The sequence below is a fragment of the Dendropsophus ebraccatus genome, chromosome 10 (assembly GCF_027789765.1).
Source record: "Dendropsophus ebraccatus isolate aDenEbr1 chromosome 10, aDenEbr1.pat, whole genome shotgun sequence".
Lineage (NCBI taxonomy): Eukaryota > Metazoa > Chordata > Amphibia > Anura > Hylidae > Dendropsophus > Dendropsophus ebraccatus.
In genome coordinates this window covers 11118503-11138077 of record NC_091463.1, presented here as the reverse complement: position 1 = coordinate 11138077, position 19575 = coordinate 11118503, and the positions used below count along the sequence as shown (strand labels likewise).

The window sequence follows — 19575 nt, the reverse complement described above, 5'->3', positions numbered from 1 at the left end:
TATATATATATACACACACTGTATATCACTGCAGGGCCTGAATATAGGAGAACTAGAGGTCTCACCATGTTCATATTATAAATAAATAAATATATATATATATATATATATATATATATATATATATATGTATATATATATATATATATATATATATATAATGCTGGTGCTGCTAGTTCTCTAGTATACAGCTCCTGCTCTGTGTGTGTGTATATATATACACACACACACACAAACACACACAGAAGGAGCTGTATACTAGAGAACTGCAGCACCAGCATGATATATATATATAATCCTGTGACTGGGTCTGATTCCTCCAGAGTCCTGACTACTGCAGAGATCAGGAGATACAGGAGGAGAAAGATATGCAGCAGCCGCATGTTTCTTCTGCTGCAAATCTTTCCTCGCCTGTCTCTCCATGATTTGCTCCTCAAAGGGGCCCGCCGAGGCTCTGTCGCCCAAGGGCCCACAAAAACCTGGAGCCGGCCCTGCCAAGGCGGCCATCCTCATTGTGTCTATGTCTACCAGCATCCAAGTGCCTATTAACCTGGTGTGGCAGATAGGGTTCCCTCCATTTGTAGAACGTAGTTTTGAGATTCTTGATGGTGTTATCCTATTAGACTGCAAAGAAGGATCTGTTTTCATGTTCTACTGCACCATAGGATACTTGGCCTTCTTGGCTATAATTAATTTTGTTGTTTCATTTTTTGTCAGAAACCTTCCAGATAGCTTCAATGAGCCCAAGGTCAGCATGTTGACCTTCCTTAGCGTCTGGTCGACCTTCATCCCGGCCTATCTCAGTACTAAGGGAAAATACATTGTAGCTGTTGAGATTTTTGCTATATTATTGTCTAGTTTTGGGCTTCTGTGCTGTATATTTGGCCCAAATGTTATATAATCCTCCGAAGACCGAACAGTATTTAATGTCAAAAACATAAAACATAATGTCAAATAATATAATATTTGTGGTATAATATAGAATATAAAGTTGGTGGATGATAGAAAACTGTAAAATGCAAGAGAAAAATAGAGCAGTGGACCCATAGCAACCATCCAGATCCCAAGGGGTCAGTCAGTCTGAACAGTTCTGTTGGTCGATGTTTAAAAAGGGATTTTGTGAACCTGACAACTCCTTTAACCCCTTAACGACATCGGGCGTAAACTTACGCCCTCGCGCCCTGGTACTTGGCGCATCAGGGCGTAAATTTACGCCCGATGTTTCCCCGATCGCTGCGTGTTCACACACAGCGGTCGGGGAAGATGGCCTGCTATAAATCATAGCAGGCCATCTTAGCTTCACGGCACGGGGGGTGGTTAACACCCCCCGTGCTTACGATCGCCGCTATAGGCTGATCAATTCAGATCAGCCAATAGCGGCGATCGGAACCTTTCCGGGTCATCGGCGACCCGATGACCCGGAAAAAAATGGCGGTCGGTGCTGTCCGAGGACGGCACCGACCGCCATTACTGTAAAAAGTAATGGTGATCGCCGTGCCACCGGCCCGATCGCCGTGAACGGCCGGCCGGTACCGGCCGGCCATTCACGGCGATCGGGCCGGTGGCACGGCGATCAGAGTCCCACAATATAGTAAATACCTGCCCTGGACCCCTCAGCTAGGTAGCCGAGGGGTCCAGAGCAGGTATTTGTACATTACTCACCTGTCCCGGGCTCCTGATCGGCGTCTTCCGGGTTCGCGGCATCCTCGTCTTCGTTCGGGTCTTCGGCTTCTTCCGTGACGTCACGTTCGGCTTCTCTCGGCTATTTTCGGCTCCAGCGTCGGCTCTTTCCGTATTTTGCGCTCTGCTGCCCTCTAGCGGCTGATATGTGTAATACACTTATCAGCAGCTACAGGGATGTTCAAATGTAGAAATTTTTTTTTTTTTTTTTTTTTTTAATTTTTTTTTTTCTATTTTCCGCACCCTATCGCCGCTGAGTGTTGATCAGCATCGCACGAAAGTGCGCTGCTAATCAGCAACTCCTCCTTTTTGGCGTAGGGTGTTTTTTTTCTATATTCTACTGCCACGGTCTGCTTATAAGTGCCGCACATAAGTGCGGCATTTATCAGCAACTCCTTTGTTGGCGTAGGTTTTTTTTTTATACTTACTGTAAAAAAACACGTAAAAAACACTACATTACACCACACTACATTGAATAAAGTTTGACACTACACCACTACATACCCCATATACCAATCCCCGTATAAAGATGGCCCCCAGGGTGTTTTCGGCGTCAGAGGGATACGTTATTATTACCTCCGACACCGAAACAGCCAGTGAGGATGAATGGGGGGTCCTTCGTTCCTCCATTCATCCTCATCATCCTCATCCTCCAATGACGTATCTGGGGGTAGCGTAGCGTACGCTGCCCCCCAGACACATCTTTTCCGCCAGTACCGTCCCAATAAGAGATGACGGTATGGCGTGAAATTCTACAAACTCTGTGAGCGTGCCTTAGGGTACACTTACAGATTTCGGGTACGTGCACACTGCGGAATGGCGAAGGATAACCCTTTGTGCATTCCGCAGCTGGCACCCGCCGGCGGACTGATGCAGGCATGTGTCTATTTCAGGGGTCACGTTGATCCAGGGATTATTCTGATCGCCATTATGGAGTCGGGAAGGAATTTTTCCCCTGTGATGAGGCTACTGTCGTCTGCCTTAAGAGGGTTTTTTGCCTTCCTCTGGATCAACACAGGTTGAATTTGATGGACACCTGTCATTTCCAACCTTATAAACTAATAATTGGCCTAATACCCCCAAATAAATTAGAATTGTCCCTTTTCCCCAGCTAAATAGGTATGGCCGCCATTCCCATTAGAGGATGCCATGATGCAATTACAAAGCCTCTGTGCGGCCAGGACAGTAGAAACCCCCCACAAGTGACCCCATTCTGGAAACTACACCCCATAAGGAATCTAAGAAGGGGGGCAGCGGGGATATGGCCCCCTGGTGACGGCCACATTTGGGACGTGAAAATGAAAAAAATTGTATTTTTTATTTTCTCGGCACATGTTCTACGTAAGTGCCCGTCACCAGTGGGGTCCATATGCTCACTGCACCCCTTGTTAGATTCCTTATGGGGTGTAGTTTCCAGAATGGGGTCACTTGTCGGGGGTTTCTACTGTCCTGGCAGCACAGGAGCTTTGTAATTGCGACATGGCCTCCATCCTCCATTCCAGCCTCTAAATGGCGCTCTGTCCCTTTGGTGACTTGCCCTGTGCCCATATGGCACATTATGTCCACATGTGGGGTATTTTCGTACTCAGGGGACACTACCCTACACGTTTTGTGTTCATTTTCTTTTTTAACCCCTTGTGGAAATGGAAAAAAAGCAAGGCTAGACCAACATTTAGTGTAATTTTTGTAAAATTTTTACTCTAAATCATTAATCTTGTCATGTTTTTTCATTTTCACAAGGGGTTAAAAGATAAAAAAAAAACATCTAATGTGTAGAGCAATTTCCCCTGAGTACGGAAATACCCCACATGTGGACATAAAGCGCCATGCGGGTGCAGGGTAAGCCTCCGAAGGGAAGAAGCGCCATTTGGTTTTTGAAGGCTGGATTTGGATGGAATGGATTTCGAGGGGCCATGTTGCATTCAAAAGGCCCCTGTGTTGCCAAGACAGTTGAAACCCCCCACAAGTGACCCCATTATGGAAACTGCACCCCTCAAGGAATGTAACAAGGGGTGTAGTGAGCATATGGACCCCACTGGTGACGGACACAAATGTGGAACAATGTGGCGTGAAAATGAAATATTACATTTTTTACACTATAATGTTGGTTTAGCCTTGAATATATCATTTTCACAAGGGGTTAAAAGAGGAGAAAAAAAAACAAAATGTGTAGCGCAATTTCCCCCGAGTCCGTAAATACCCCACATGTGGACATAAAGCGCCATGCGGGTGCAGGGTAAGCCTCCGAAGGGAAGGAGCACCATTTCGTTTTTGAAGGCTGGATTTGGATGGAATGGATTTCGAGGGGCCATGTTGCATTCAAAAGGCCTCTGTGTTGCCAAGACAGTTGAAACCCCCCACAAGTGACCCCATTATGGAAACTACACCCCTCAGGGAATGTAACAAGGGGTGTAGTGAGCATATGGACCCCACTGGTGACGGGCACAAATGTGGAACAATGTGGCGTGAAAATGAAATATTACATTTTTTACACTATAATGTTGGTTTAGCCTTGAATTTATCATTTTCACAAGGGGTTAAAAGAGAAAAAAACACACAATATGTGTAGAGCAATTTCCCCCGAGTCCGTAAATACCCCACATGTGGACATAAAGCGCCATGTGGGCGCAGGGCAAGCCTCCGAAGGGAAGGAGCGCCATTTGGATTTTGGAGGTTGGATTTGGCTAGAATGGATGATGAACGCCATGTCGCATTTACAGAGCCCTCCTGCTGCCAAAACACTGGAAACCCCCCACAAGTGACCCCATTCTGGAAACTGCACCCCTCAAGGAATCTAACAAGGGGTGCAGTGAGGATATGGACCCCTTGATGACGGGCACATTTGTGCCATGAAAGTGAAAAAATGAAATTTTTCCCTTTCACGTCACATTGTTCCACATTTGTGCCCGTCACCAGTGGGGTCCATATGCTCACTGTGCCCCTTGTTAGATTCCTTGAGGGGTGTAGTTTCCAGAATGGAATCACTTGTGGGGGGTTTCCAGTGTTTTGGCAGCACGAGGGCTCTGTAAATGCGACATGGCCCTTGAAATCCTTTTCAGTGAAATTCAGCTTCCAAAAGCCAATTGGCGCTCCTTCCCTTTGGAGGCTCGTCCTGCGCCCCCTTGGCACTTTATCGCCACATGTGGGGTATTTCTGTACTCGGGAGAAACTGCGCTACACATTTTTTGTCTTTTTTTGCCTCTTATCCCTTTAAGAAAATGAAAAATTGAAGGCTAGAACAACGTTTTAGTGTAAAAAATAAATTTTTCTTTTTTCACGCCATATTGTTGGGAAAATCTGTGAAGCACCTGTGGGGTCCAGATGCTCACCGCACCCCTTGTTACATTCCTTGAGGGGTGTAGTTTTCTAAATGGTGTCCCTTTAGGGGTGTTTTTTAGGTTTTGACACCCCAGAGCCTCTGCCAACCTGAAGTGGTACAGTCAAAAATGACCAAATATAACGGAGGCGTTGAAATTCACTAGGCGCTCCCTTATATCTGAGGCTTGTGGTTGCGTCAAATAGCGCAATAGGGCCACATATGGGGTATTTCTATAAACTGCAGAAACGGGGCAATAATTATTGGGGTGCATTTCTCTGGTAATAGGTTTATAATTATGAAAAATATTGGATTACAATAAAATCTCTGCACAGAAAATTAAAATTTTCAAATTCCTTACACACTTGGCTTTTATTTCTGTGACTCCCCTAAAGGGTTAAAACACTTTCTGGATGTGCTTTTGCAGAGTTTGGGGGGTGCAGTTTCTGAAATGGGGTGCTTTGTGGGGCTTTCTAACATACAGGCCCCTCAAATACACTTTAAACCTGAACAGGTCCCTAAAAATATCTGATTTTGAAATTTTACTGAAAATTTGGAAATTTGCTGCTAATGTTTTAAGCTTCCTATCGTCTAAAAAAAATGAAAGATAGTTTAATAAATACCGCCAACATAAAGTAGACATGTTGCTAATGCTATTTAATATATAATTTATGTGGTATAACCACTTTCTGTATACGCAAAGAAGTTTCAAAGTTGGAAAAATGCATTTTTTCACATTTTTTCACATTATTTGGGTTTTTTTCATAAAGATTTGTTATGAGTATCGACTCCAATTTACCAGAAATGTAAAGTACAATATGTCACGAGAAAACAATCTCAGAATCAACCGGATAGGTAAAAGCATCCTGAAGTTATTAATGAATAAAGTGACACTGGTCATATTCATAAAATTTGTCTCTGTCATTAAGGCCATTTCAGGCTCTGTCCTTAAGGGGTTAAAGGGAACCAATCACAACTATAACGTATATAACCAGGTTAGAGCTGCTGTTATACAGCTGCTAAAGCATTCCCTTACCATACTTTGTGTGCCACCCTCCTAGTGTGTATGTAAGAGAAAACATTGTCTTATCACAGGAATAGGGGCCGGAACTAGTCATCTGGACCAGGACTAGTCATCTAGGTCGGGACTAGTCACGGGACGGCTCCGCCCAAGTGACTACTTTTTCTCCCTACAGCGTTTTCTCCTTTATACCCCTAGCAGGACGGCACACCAAGTGTGGTAAGAGAACACTTTAGCAGCTCTATTAGAAGCTAGTTGTGACTGGTTCCCTTTAAGCTTTTTTTTTCTCTACAGGGTTTGCATATCAGTCACTGACATCTGATATTGTAGCTACGGCCGACTGCTCCAATTGTTCTTGTGCTACTTATGTTAAAACTCCCAGGGGGTTTCTTTACATTTTGAGATTTTTTTTTATCTCTAGGCCCACACTGGGAATTAATTTGTTTAGTGCCTACTTGACAGTCTATGCCCTCATTAGCATACTGGGTGCCAAAACACCCCCAACTTCTAATCCATAAGGACCTAGGAAAAGATCTGTCAGAATCTGTAAAGCGTTGGGGTCCCATGACGGGTAAAGTTTTTGTCAGAGGCCACAAAATGTTTATCACTTCCAATGGTTGTACCTATATTGTAGACCTACACATATCTAAGCAATGCATAATGTTTTTGAATTTAAAAATAAAAGTATAAAACTATCAAACAGTTTCTTAATTTATTATTGCATGGACAGCAAATTCCATCCCAGGTTGTTAAAGAGTATGTACCATCAGGTACAGCCTCTTTAATATGACCCACAGATAGATCGTCGCCGTTATGGGGAAGCCCGCACCGTTCTATCCACAGGTACCGGGCTGGGGCTAAAGCACTGGAGGTGAGGTGGACTGCCCCAAATGGGAGGGAATTCCCTCCACTCTATGGCGCAGCTCCGTTAAAATCAATGTAGCCGTGTCATAAATGGGCGGGGGATTCCGCCCACTGGGGGTGGGCTAGCCCTCCTCTAGTGCTTCAGCCCTGGCCCGGTACCCGTGGATAGAACGGCGCCATACACGGAAACCAGGCCGCGTTTTGAAAAACGGACCGCGGCACTGGCTTCCCCGTGGCGGGACCGATCTATCCGTGGGTCATATTAAAGAGGATGTACCTGATGGTACATCCTCTTTAACCATATATATAAGGTCTAACCTCATTCTGGTAAATCACACATATAGATGAAGGACTAATTCCTACCTCTGCAGAATCCTTCTATTGCTCAGCATGTTCCAGAGGCTGCACCAGGTCAGGTCACCTACCACTGGGCAGCGCTATCTGCTATACAACAGGCTGCTTCTCCAAGCTTCACAAACCTCTTTTACTCAGATTGTCCAATAATTGTTCTTGGATGTCGGATAGGATGTCAAGTGGAATACGCTTCACTGCGGTTGTCCATTTTTTGTAAAACTGAGATTGGTTTAGGATCCTGGAATGAGAAAGAAGAGTACTACTGGGCCTATTACATGACCTGATAATTGTTTAGCAAGGGCTGCACGGATATCGTTAGAAATGTCCATGCAGCCTTTGACCAAACAGTTAATACATTACTGGTCCTCGCTCCGGTCTTCTCCTGCTTTCTGTATGCGTCCCGGCACTGCATGCTGCAGCTTCAGAGCGGTCTATCTAAGCTGACAGGCCGCTCAGCCAATCACTGGCAGAAGGAGACCGGGGGCGTGGACTGGTAAAGTATTAACTGTAGATATAAGTGAATCGCAAATCTAAGGGCTCTTTTTGATCAGTGCTTCGCTCCCTGCCGCTCCTTACAAGATGCCGGGAAAGGCTGCCTCCAATCCTGAGAAATTTTTTCAGTTTTCCAGGATTGGATCCAGCTTTTTCACAGCACCCGCAGCGGAGCAGCCTCAAAAGCCACGGGCTTGATGATCTGAGTGCTGATCAAACTGTTTGTGCAATTGTCAGCTATCGGCGGCCGATGATTTTAGGTCTGAGCATGAAGAAACGATCAGCCGATGACCATTGTCTCTATTACACAGAGTTATTTTGCTCAGATGTATAAATACTTAGTGTCACACCTGTGCTGGGACACTACACCTGTGCCAATGCACAGTCTGACCTGACACTGGTCCCATCTTCTCTCTGGCCCGGCGACAGTGTGTCTTCCACACCATCACTCCAGCTGGAAGAGGGGGCCGTGCAGAAGGTCCACGTTGACCATCCTACTTCTCTCAGTTTAAAGTGAACCTGTCACCGGGGACGCAGGACACACATAGGGAAGAGGGGGGCCATCTATAAGGGGGGAATAGGGAAGAGGGGGACCACCTATAAGGGGGGAAGAGGGGGACCATCTATAAGGAGGGAAGAGGGGGACCATCTATAAGGAGGGAAGAGGGGGACCATCTATAAGGGGGGGGAAGAGGGGGACCATCTATAAGGGGGTAATAGGGAAGAGGGGGACCATCTATAAGGGGGGGAAGAGGGGGACCATCTATAAGGGGGGAAGGGGGAAGAGGGGGACCATCTATAAGGGGGGAAGAGGGGGACCATCTATAAGGGGGGGAAGAGGGGGACCATCTATAAGGGGGAAGAGGGGGACCATCTATAAGGGGGGAAGAGGGGGACCCTCTATAAGGGCGGAATAGGAAAGAGGGGGACCATCTATAAGGGGGGAAGAGGGGGATCCTCTATAAGGGCGGAATAGGAAAGAGGGGGACCATCTATAAGAGGGAATAGGGAAGAGGGGGACCACCTGCAGTGTCCCAGAACATGCAGACTACTACTCCTATTGTGCTCATTTCTATTGCTATGTCAATGCCTGTTCTGGTAATTGTTTGCACTGCAACTGCTGCTAGTATTCCCCTGGTATTCTCTCGTTATGTGTATTCTCATGCATATTCTTATATATTCCTGTGTATTATTACATTGTACAGTGGTATGCAAGGCTGCTGATCACGTGACCGTGCCAGTGCCCTGTAACCATGGTTCCTCCAATGGCCGACTAGCTCTGGCCAGGGGCAACCATGTGACCTCCAACTTTCTGCTAACAAGTGAGTCTTCCCCCTGCTTCCAAGCAAGGAGGGTGTGTGTCGTCTCTCTCCTACCTCAGAGGAGTTGGACGTGTCGCAGGTCTCACTTCACCACTAGAAGTGTGGATCAGGTGCTCTGCTGTATTCAAGTCTTCGGCTGTATCTGCCTGCTCAAGTGTCCGGAGTTCCTTCTCTCATCTGGGTGTCATTCCGTTATTTCTCATCCTCGTTTCAAGTATTCACAGCAATTATTATTCTCAAGCTAATCCACCCAGCAACGCTATTTCTCTCATACTCCTACTCCCATCATCCGGCACGTGTTCTCCCAGCCTATGCAGCTCCTGCCTTGTTTGTCAAAGCCTGCTATATACCCGGTTGCAACCGGACAGAACTGTTGCTACTAGTTACCTCATCTATAATAAAACCGCTGTTACTGAACCCTGGCATTGGTGCCCACTAACTGGTGCCCTGACTAAGTGCAGCGAAGAATCGCATGCCCATCACCACCCGCAGATTCCACAGACCGGCCCTACAGCTGTGCCGCCCTCAGGCCTATACCGTGACAAGTATAACCCCTGCAGCTGCCCCGGTCATTGCCCGCTCATAACACCAGCACTGCGGAAGTGGCCCCCAGGGGCCAGGGCATCGCACATCTATAAGGGGGGAATAGGGAAGAGGGGGACCATCTATAAGGGGGAAATAGGGAAGAGGGGGACCATCTATAAGGGGGAAATAGGGAAGAGGGGGACCATCTATAAGGGGGGAAGAGGGGGCCAGCTGAAATCCTCTGTGCTGCTGTGACCTCCCCTATAGATCAGCACCCTCCTCTCCTGACACCCTCTGTGGTGCTGGGACCCTGCGACCTCCCCTGTAAGATCAGCACCCTCCTCTCCTGACATCCTCTGTGCTGCTGGGACCCTGCGACTTCCCCTATAAGATCAGCACCCTCCTCTCCTGACATCCTATGTGCTGCTGGGACCCTGCAACCTCAGCTATAAGATCAGCGCCCTCCTCTCCTGACATCCTCTGTGCTGCTCGGACCTCTCCTATAGATCAGCAACCTCCTCTCCTGACATCCTCTGTGCTGCTGTGACCTCCCCTATAAGATCAGCATCTTCCTCTCCTGGCATCCTCTGTGCTGCTGTGACCCTGTGATCTCCCCTATAAGATCAGCATCCTCCTCTCCTGGCATCCTCTGTGCTGCTGTGACCCTGTGACCTCCCCTATAAGATCAGCCCTCTCCTCTCCTGACAACCCCTGTGCAGCTGTGATCTTGGGGGGGGGGGGGGGGGGGGGGGTCAACAGCAGGAAACCAGGTGGCAATATGTTTATTGGGGGCAGTGGAGGTGGGGTGGACAATGCTTACTGTGGGTAGCAGCAAGGGACCAAACACTATGCACTATATTACTGCATCATATACTCAACCAGTGGCCACCTTTACTAAACAGCCACCTCCATGTCCATGTGACTGGTGAGTACCATTTTTTTTTTCTATTCAATGATTGATGTATACAGAGGCCCTTTCATCTCCACCTGGTCTGCTATTCTAGTCCCTGATTTTGCTCTGAAGTTTCTGCCTATCCTGGCTTGTCTGGGACTATGTATGAAGGAGTATTTATGTTAAGATCTGTACGGTAGATATAGGGGTATACTTATAAACTGCACCCCTGATGTTCACCACAGAACAACCACCCAGTTTGCACAAAGTCTGCATATTTTCGGTGGCATAAGCCCACTCACCTGATGGAGACCCGGTGAGTCTGGGACAAGACGGAAATAATGGCAGAAGTCTACACCTATTTCGGAGTGCGGCAGGCACAGGTCCCGCCAGACTACATAGGGGCTGAACTCTATTTAAGACCAGCTTACGAGTACGCTGGTCTTGATAAATCTCCCCCATAAATCCTAAGCACATGCTACTTGTATGTCCAGGAATATGATGACTACATGAGAACAAGAAATTTATATATTTTAGGTTCAACACCGATTCATTCAAGTCCATTCTGGCTTTAATTTTTGCTGTTGAAGAAGTGAATGAGAACCCAGATCTTCTACCCAACATCACGCTGGGGTTCCAGATGTTTGACTCTTGCTTCTTAGAATCAGCTTCCCTTCAGGCAGTTTTCCAGACTATGTCAAGTAATGGGAACCAACCCCCAAATTACAAGTGTGGATCCGAGCCCATTGTACCCGCTATCATTGGAGATGTTTCAACGTCATCGGTAGCTATAGCGAGGATGCTCGGCCTATGGAGGTTTCCTCAAGTAGGTGGACAGCCAACCTCATATTATTAATATTATTATTTTTTCTATTGTATAAGATGAACTGTGATATTGCGGGCTTGCATTAAGGGTCATCCAACCAGTTGGCAGTGATGGGGTTTCCTATTTCAACTAACTGCCAGGGATTCAGGTAGCTAGAGAGGAGATACAGTGGGGAAAAAAGTATTTATTCAGTCACCAATAGTGCAAGTTCTCCCACTTAAAAGATGAGAGGAGTCTGTAATTTACATCATAGGTGGACCTCAACTATGAGAGACAAAATGAGAAAACAAATCTTGAAAATCACATTGTCTGATTTTGTAAGAATTTATTTGCAAATTATGGTGGAAAAAGTATTTGGTCACCTACAAACAATCAAGATTTCTGGCTCTCACAGACCTGTAACTTCTTCTTTAAGAGTCTCCTCTTTCCTCCACTCATTACCTGTAGTAATGGCACCTGTTTAAACTTGTTATCAGTATAAAAAGACACCTGTGCACACCCTCAAACAGTCAGACTCCAAACTCCACTATGGTGAAGACCAAAGAGCTGTCAAAGGACACCAGAAACAAAATTGTAGCCATGCACCAGGCTGGGAAGACTGAATCTGCAATAAGCAACCAGCTTGGAGTGAAGAAATAAACTGTTTGAGCAATAATTAGAAAATGGAAGACATACAAGACCACTGATAATCTCCCTTGATCTGGGGCTCCATGCAAAATCTAACCCCGTGGGGTCATAATGATCACAAGAACGGTGAGCAAAAATCCCAGAACCACGCGGGGGGACCTAGTGAATGAACTGCAGAGAGCTGGGACCAATGTAACAAAGCCTACCATCAGTAAGACACTACGCCAGTGCCAGGGACTCAGATCCTGCAGTGCCAGACGTGTCCCACTGCTTAAGCCAGTACATGTCCAGGCCAGTCTGAGGTTTGCTAGAGAGCATTTGGATGATCCAGAAGAGTATTGGGAGAATGTCCTATGGTCTGATGAAACCAAAGTGGAACTGTTTGGTAGAAACACAACCTGTCGTGTTTGGAGGAAAAAGAATACTGAGTTGCATCCATCAAACACCATACCTACTGTAAAGCATGGGGGTAAAAACATCATGCTTTGGGGCTGTTTCTCTGCAAAGGGGCCAGGACGACTGATCCAGGTACATGAAAGAATGAATGGGGCCATGTATCGTGAGATTTTGAGTGCAAACCTCCTTCCATCAGCAAGGGCATTGAAGATGAAACGTGGCTGGGTCTTTCAACATGACTATGATCCAAAGCACACCGCCAGGGCAACGAAGGAGTGGCTTCGTAAGAAGCATTTCAAGGTCCTGGAGTGGCCTAGCCAGTCTCCAGATCTCAACCCTATAGAAAACCTTTGGAGGGAGGTGAAAGTCTGTGTTGCCAAGCGACAGCCCCAAAACATCACTGCTCTAGAGGAGATCTGCATGGAGGAATGGGCCAACATACCAACAACAGCGTGTGCCAACCTTGGGAAAACTTACAGAAAACGTTTGACCTCTGTCATTGCCAACAAAGGATATATAACAAAGGATTGAGATTAAATTTTGTTACTGACCAAATACTTATTTTCCACCATAATTTGCAAATAAATTCTTACAAAATCAGACAATGTAATTTTCTGGATTTGTTTTCTCATTTTGTCTCCCATAGTTGAGGTCCACCTATGGTGTCAATTACAGACGCCTCTCATCTTTTTAGGTGGGAGAACTTGCACTATTGGTGACTGACTAAATACTTTTTCCCCACTGTATGTTAGAAAGAGCATCACCCTACCTCTAGATGATCTGTTATGCATTAGGGGTGGCCCACTGATTTCAGTATGCACCATGAAATACTTAATTCCATCTGTGGTGGCAGTGCAGGGTTGCTGAACATTTGCCTTAGGTTCTGCCCCAATGGAGGTCATAGCAGCAAGACATCCCGTGATGAAGTTTCATAGTTCTGTCCTTTAACCCCTTAACAGTGTTTCGTTACAGATATACGCCAAATCTAGATGACTACTTTAATCCTTTTTCCTTTTCCTGTTACCTTCAACATTACTCTTTTGTTCTTTTGTTTCTTTTTACCTTAAAGTTTAGAGGAAAAGTTAGGAGTAAGTAAATTAGTATATGACGCATTCCCCAGTCCCATTGGTTTTACCTCTTATCAACATAACAGGTCGGCTGTCTCTGTCCATATATCTATAAGTAACACACAATAATATATTTTTCTTTCTACAACAATTCTTAGGTCAGTTATGTGGCCGCTTTACCAACCTTGAGTAACAAATTTGAGTTCCCATCATTTACACGGACTACTGTAAGTACCAGGAGCCAGCCTCAAGCTTTGATAGAACTGTGCAAGAAATTTGAGTGGACGTGGATAGGGGTTGTTGCGTCTTCAGCAGATAGTTATATACAAGGTGTTGTAGAGTTCAGGAAAGAAGCCATCAAGAATGGAATTTGCATAGAATTTTTTGAAATAGTCACTTTTAATCCCATCAACAACAGAATCCCAAAGACGGTAGACATTATCAGCCGATCGACGGCCAGAGTGGTCATCCTTTACTCTACTATTGCAGAAATTTTATTACTATTTCATAAGATCCTTCAAGAAAACGTTAATGGGAAAGTCTGGATAGGTACAGAAGCTTGGTACACGATACCTCCTATCGACATACAGTTTTGGACTGTACTTAACGGCACCATAGGAATTGCAAGGAGTAGAAATATTTCACCCAATTTTTCCAGTTTCCTACAGACTTTAAATCCCAGTAAATATCCAAGAATGATATTTGTTAAAACTTTTTGGGAGGTGATGTTTAACTGCAGGTGGCCGGAGCCTGAGGTCAATACCCACTTCATAAATTTAGGTCACGTCAATAAAACCTGTACAGGACTGGAGAAGGTGGTGACCAATGACGTGGCAGAACTCAATGACCCAACATCACTATTTGTGTACATGGCCCACAATGCTGTTTATGCCATTGCTCATGCTCTCCACAACCTACTGCACTGCAGTCCTGGTGAAGGACCCTTCCATGGAGGATCTTGTGCCAACAAACAGGACATACAACCATGGCAGGTATATTAAACCCCGCCCTCCCCCTCCCCCCCCCCCCCAATATTTTTTATTCTAACATCACAGTTGAGGAAGTAATTTGAGAAAACATAAATGTCAATTTACTTGATAAGGTAAGCAAACATACTTGTGTTCTCAGCACTCTGCTATCCACTGCCTATTGTTAGGGCAAATTTGTCTTTAGTAACAGCTAGGAACATCTAGGAAAATTACAGAAAGTGGGTGCAGGGCTTAGCATGAGCTATGTGCAGTATGGAAGCTAAGAACCCGAGACAAAGCCTGAGCTGTATGCATGCAAGCTGAGCCTGTCTTCCTGCTAAAGATGATCTTTGCAGTGCATGAAAGGTAAATCATGGCTTTCCCCATAAAGCTCAGGGCAGCTGTCTCTGCTAAACACGTGTTCCTACAGCTATATGTCCACAGTGCTGCAGAACAATCTCCTTCATTTAGTTTTCCTCTGTGCTCACATAGCACCTTGTGAATTTAGTGCATCGATAACTCATGCTCGCTCCACATGTCATGTATAGAACCTATACAGGGGGCCGTCTACTACACGGGGGATGCACAGAGGAGGCACTTATGTGTATGAATATGTCGCTCTAAGGTCCCACATCAGTAAGCACTGAGGGAGGGGCAATTTGGGTGGACAGCGCAGGGCTGTGTGAGGCTTGAGTAAGCTTGTTGCCTTTCCATTCTACAAAAGGGAAGAAATACAGATAAGGCCATAGAGATCTATATACCTACCTCATACATTTCAACCCACTCCTTAACCTACAAAACACAGTTATCACTGAACTCAAGGAGAACAGTGAAAAAAATTCCAATGAAGTACTCAATCAAGAGTCTCCACTGATGCCCCCAAAAATTTAAATATGCAAAACAGGAGTCCGTGGAGCCTCGGTTGCGAGTCTCAAAACACGGGATAGCCAGATATCTCTAGCCTGTTGCCACGGGGTGCCTCCATGATAGGGAGAGCACCACACCACCCTGATAAATAGCCCCTTAAGTCCCACTCGGTTGCGAGTATTGGAACATAAATAGGGAAACACCAGGGTGGCCCCTTTTTGTCAATGTCAAACTCAAGGTGCGAGTATTGCGATCATGACAAGGGCTTGCAAAGGCAGGCTTCCACCCACAGACAGCCGTTTCGGGGGCATCAGTGGAGACTCTTGATTGAGTACTTCATTGAAATTTTTTTCACTGTTCTCCTTGAGTTCAGTGATAACTGTGTTTTGTTGGTCGATTTGATATTGCCCCAACTAGCCAGAATCCTACTCCACACTGACGAGGGGCAAAAACCCCGAAACGGCTGTCTGTAGATGGAAGCCTGCCTTGGCAAGCCCTTGTCATGATCGCAATACTCGCACCTTGAGTTTGACATTGACAAAAAGGGGCCACCCTGGTGTTTCCCTATTTATGTTCCAATACTCGCAACCGAGTGGGACTTAAGGGGCTATTTATCAGGGTGGTGTGGTGCTCTCCCTATCATGGAGGCACCCCGTGGCAACAGGCTAGAGATATCTGGCTATCCCGTGTTTTGAGACTCGCAACCGAGGCTCCACGGACTCCAGTTTTGCACACTCCTTAACCTAAAAATACATCCATTTATCCAATAATAGCTTCTTCATTACTTGAGAAGAGTTCACTTTGTGAATACAGCCGGAGAAGATGTGTCATTCAACGCCAATGGAGACATTTATGGACACTTTGACATAATGAATTGGCAGTCTGAAGACAACGGGCGGCAATTTCTAAAAGTTGGAATCTTTAATGAATACTTAGATCAAAAACTTTCAATCAATGAGAGCGCCATCTTCTGGGCTGGAGGACAGGTAACTCAAATTGCCTACATTTAACATTCTAAAATAATAAAATAAAAAAATAAAAAACTCAAAGACACTATGATATATGATTCCAGTTACCAGTATCAGTCTGCAGTGACGTTTGTCCTCCAGGATACTGGAAAATGCCCCGGAGAGGTCAACCCGTCTGCTGTTATGACTGCGTTCTGTGCCCAGAGTCAATGGTTTCCAATGAAGCAAGTGAGTCCATTATCATATGTTCATGCGTTATCTGTCTGTTCTCTAATCCCACCAGCTAAAAATGTAGGGTTATGTCTAATGTATAGGCATGTGTCTATGGGAGCAAAACACAGGGGCAGCATAAGAGACGCCATCTGCTTGGGACAATATCTGTGTGATGGTAGGGATCTCCAACAATAATCTGGATGTGGCACTGCTTGGTACCTTAGTAATCAGTTGTATAAATTGGGCAACAAGTGCTCAGTTACACTGCAGCGCCAACACTGGAGAAATGTGGTGGCAACCTTTCTAAAACTGAACATCTCATATTCCCTCCCTATTACCAACCTCAACCTGACATCTCCCTCTTAGTCTGTGGTACTAGCATAGTTCCTGGGCATCACGCTCAATGTCTGGGGGTTATGCTAGACTCTGATCAATCTTTTACTCCCTATATCCAAGGTCTTGCATAATCCTGTCACCTCCACTTAAAAAAAAATAAAAAATTTCCAGAATCCGCCCATTTCTCACAGCCCAGACCCTTAGGGTCCTATTACACTGGCCGAGACCAGACCCTTAGGGTCCTAATACACTGGCCGAATACGGGCTGATTATTTTAGTAAATGAGCGCTATCTGCTCGTTTACTGGACCTATTAGATGGCCCAATTATCAGGCAGTAAGCCACAACCTGTGATTGGCTGAGCAGCCTTTCCGCTGAAAAATAAGACATTTCCCCGGAATACTCACAAGAGGGCATCAGCAGTGGGACGTGCCGACGGGACAGGTAGCGATTAGACATGAGCAAACCTGCCGAGGTTCGGATTCGTATGAACCTGAACTCTCTGCTTCTGACTGCCGCTGTCTGCCCGCTCCGTGGAGAGGGTGGATACAGCTGGAGGACAACCTGGAAAACTGGGATAAAGCCATAGCCATAGGCTGTATCCTAGTTTTTCAGGCGGTCCTCGGGTTCGAGTCGATCTGAACCTGAGCGTTTGGTATTTGATTAGCGATGGCTGCTGAACTTGGATAAAGCTCTAAGGTTGTCTGGAAAACATGGATACAGCCAATGACTATATCCATGTTTTCCACATAGCCTTAGGGCTTTATCCAAGTTTAGCAGCCACCGCTAATCAAATGCCGAAAGTTCGGGTTCGGATCGACTCGAGCATGCTCCAGGTTCGCTCATCTCTAATTATAGCCAATAAGCCATACCTTCAAGGGAATAAACTATGCAGGAAAACTTATGGAAGGTTGTGCATTAAGAGGCTGGAGATCGGGACAGTAATGAGAGTCTGAAGGCAACAGTAAAGAATGGTGGAGGCTCCATTTCAGCAAATGGAGTTGGGGATTTGATCAGGATTACTTGTGTCCTCAATGCTGACAAATACAGACAGTTATCCATGAAGTAACGCTACTAGAGAGGCTGATTGGCTCCAAATTTATTCTGCTTAGTCCTTTGAGGTAGTCAAACAACCTCCTTGCCGAGCTCCTTCATACACCATGTGGAAGTAAAGCTCTGATACTGAAGGCGAAAGGCAAAGGTCCAACCAAAAATGCATCTGCCTCTGATTTCTGGCTAAAATATTTCCACGGTATTGTTTTTTTTTTTTTTTTTACTTCAAAAATTAAAAGGGAAGGGTGTTTTGAATGTTTTTACTAGGCTTTCCTATTTTTAAGGGACTTACATATGTAATTTCTTGATCGCTTATACAGTACACTGCAGTACTTACGTATTATATTGATCATTGATCTAACATAGCAGACACAGAGACCTTCGGGAAGCCCCTGGCTCCATGGAACTAATCATCACTCAATGATTGCACTGCTGAGGGGAGGTGGGGGCTGCAACTGGAAATATGGTAGGACCAGGAGCTGTCATCTAACCATCTGAATATGGTGTATATTTAATTTGGCATCTAAGGGATCAAATAAATGACATCAAAGATAACTCTTATACTGGATACTGACAATGAGCATTGGCTGCAGATAGCAGAAAGCAACCACTGTGTATGAAGCAGACTTAGCTCATGAGCCCCCTCCATAGCCCCTGAGCATGCACCCATCCTATTCAAATGTCGCCAGGAGGTGGAAATTCATAGGCACAAGATTGGCTTTCTAGTTACTTTCCACTCTGGCAATTAGCAAGGGTAGTGAATGGGGGGCCACCTTTAAGCAACCATTCCACTAATGTTTCCTAATCCTAAACGGCTAATACTCTTGAATTTCTCTTTATCTTTTAGATTCTGCTCGCTGTTTCAGTTGTCCACAAGACTTTTGGCCAAACAACAAAAGGATCAAATGTGTCCCGAAAGTTGTGGAGTTCCTCTCCTATGAGGAGCCTTTGGGACTAGTACTGGCATCATTATCCATAGCGTTCTCCATCACCACCATGATGGTGCTTATTGTATTCATCAGGTTTCGAAATACCACAGTGGTGAAAGCCAACAACCGTAACCTCAGCTACGTCCTCCTGCTGTCCCTAATATTCTGTTTCCTCTGCTCCTTTGTATTCATCGGTTGCCCAGTCAAGCTGACCTGCTCAGTTAGACAATCGCTCTTTGGTATTATATTTTCTCTATGTATTTCCTGCATTTTAGCCAAAACCATCATAGTGGTCATTGCTTTCAAAGCCACCAAACCTGGAAGTAACCTCAGGGTGTGGATCGGTTCCAAGACAGCCATCCTCGTTGTGTCTATGTCCACCAGTGTCCAAGTACTTATTATTCTGGTGTGGCAGATAGAGTTCACTCCGTATCTAGAACGTAATTATGGCGTCCTACTTGGTGTTATTCTGTTAGAGTGCAATGAGGGATGGGTTGTTATGTTCTACTGCACTATAGGATACTTGGCCTTCTTGGCTACAATAAGTTTTGTTGTTGCCTTTTTAGCCAGGAACCTACCGGACAGCTTCAACGAGGCCAAGTACATTACCTTCAGTATGTTGACCTTCCTTAGTGTCTGGTCGACCTTCATCCCGGCCTATCTCAGTACTAAGGGCAAATATATTGTAGCTGTGGAGATTTTTGCTATATTTTTGTCTAGTTTTGGACTTCTGTGCTGTATATTCGGCCCTAAATGTTATATAATCCTGCTGAGGCCGTCGATGAACACAAAACAGTATTTAAAGACATAATATTAAATGGAGGGACCCCCACTATTAAATCTTAATTTAAAACTAGGTG

General features: G+C 45.4%; 1 protein-coding gene across 1 annotated transcript; it reads left to right on the top strand.

Annotated features, from left to right (window-relative positions):
• Positions 1-421: 421 nt before the first annotated feature.
• LOC138766355 (extracellular calcium-sensing receptor-like) lies at positions 422-19526 on the top strand. The gene is made up of 7 exons (XM_069943931.1): positions 422-748; positions 10712-10782; positions 11004-11292; positions 13541-14374; positions 15991-16203; positions 16290-16413; positions 18634-19526. Exons 1-7 carry the CDS (start codon positions 422-424, stop codon positions 19524-19526), a joined length of 2751 nt encoding a protein of 916 aa, XP_069800032.1.
• Positions 19527-19575: the final 49 nt, after the last annotated feature.

What these genes read in the sequence shown, in the direction of transcription:
- LOC138766355 (XM_069943931.1), top strand. Translation starts at nt 422, where the DNA reads ATGATTTGCTCCTCAAAGGGGCCCGCCGAGGCTCTGTCGCCCAAGGGC. An exon ending in ACTCACCTGATGGAGACCCG is followed by an intron (nt 10,783 to 11,003) that starts GTGAGTCTGGGA and finishes TATATATTTTAG; the next exon opens with GTTCAACACCGATTCATTCA. An exon ending in TCTTCTGGGCTGGAGGACAG is followed by an intron (nt 16,204 to 16,289) that starts GTAACTCAAATT and finishes ATATGATTCCAG; the next exon opens with TTACCAGTATCAGTCTGCAG.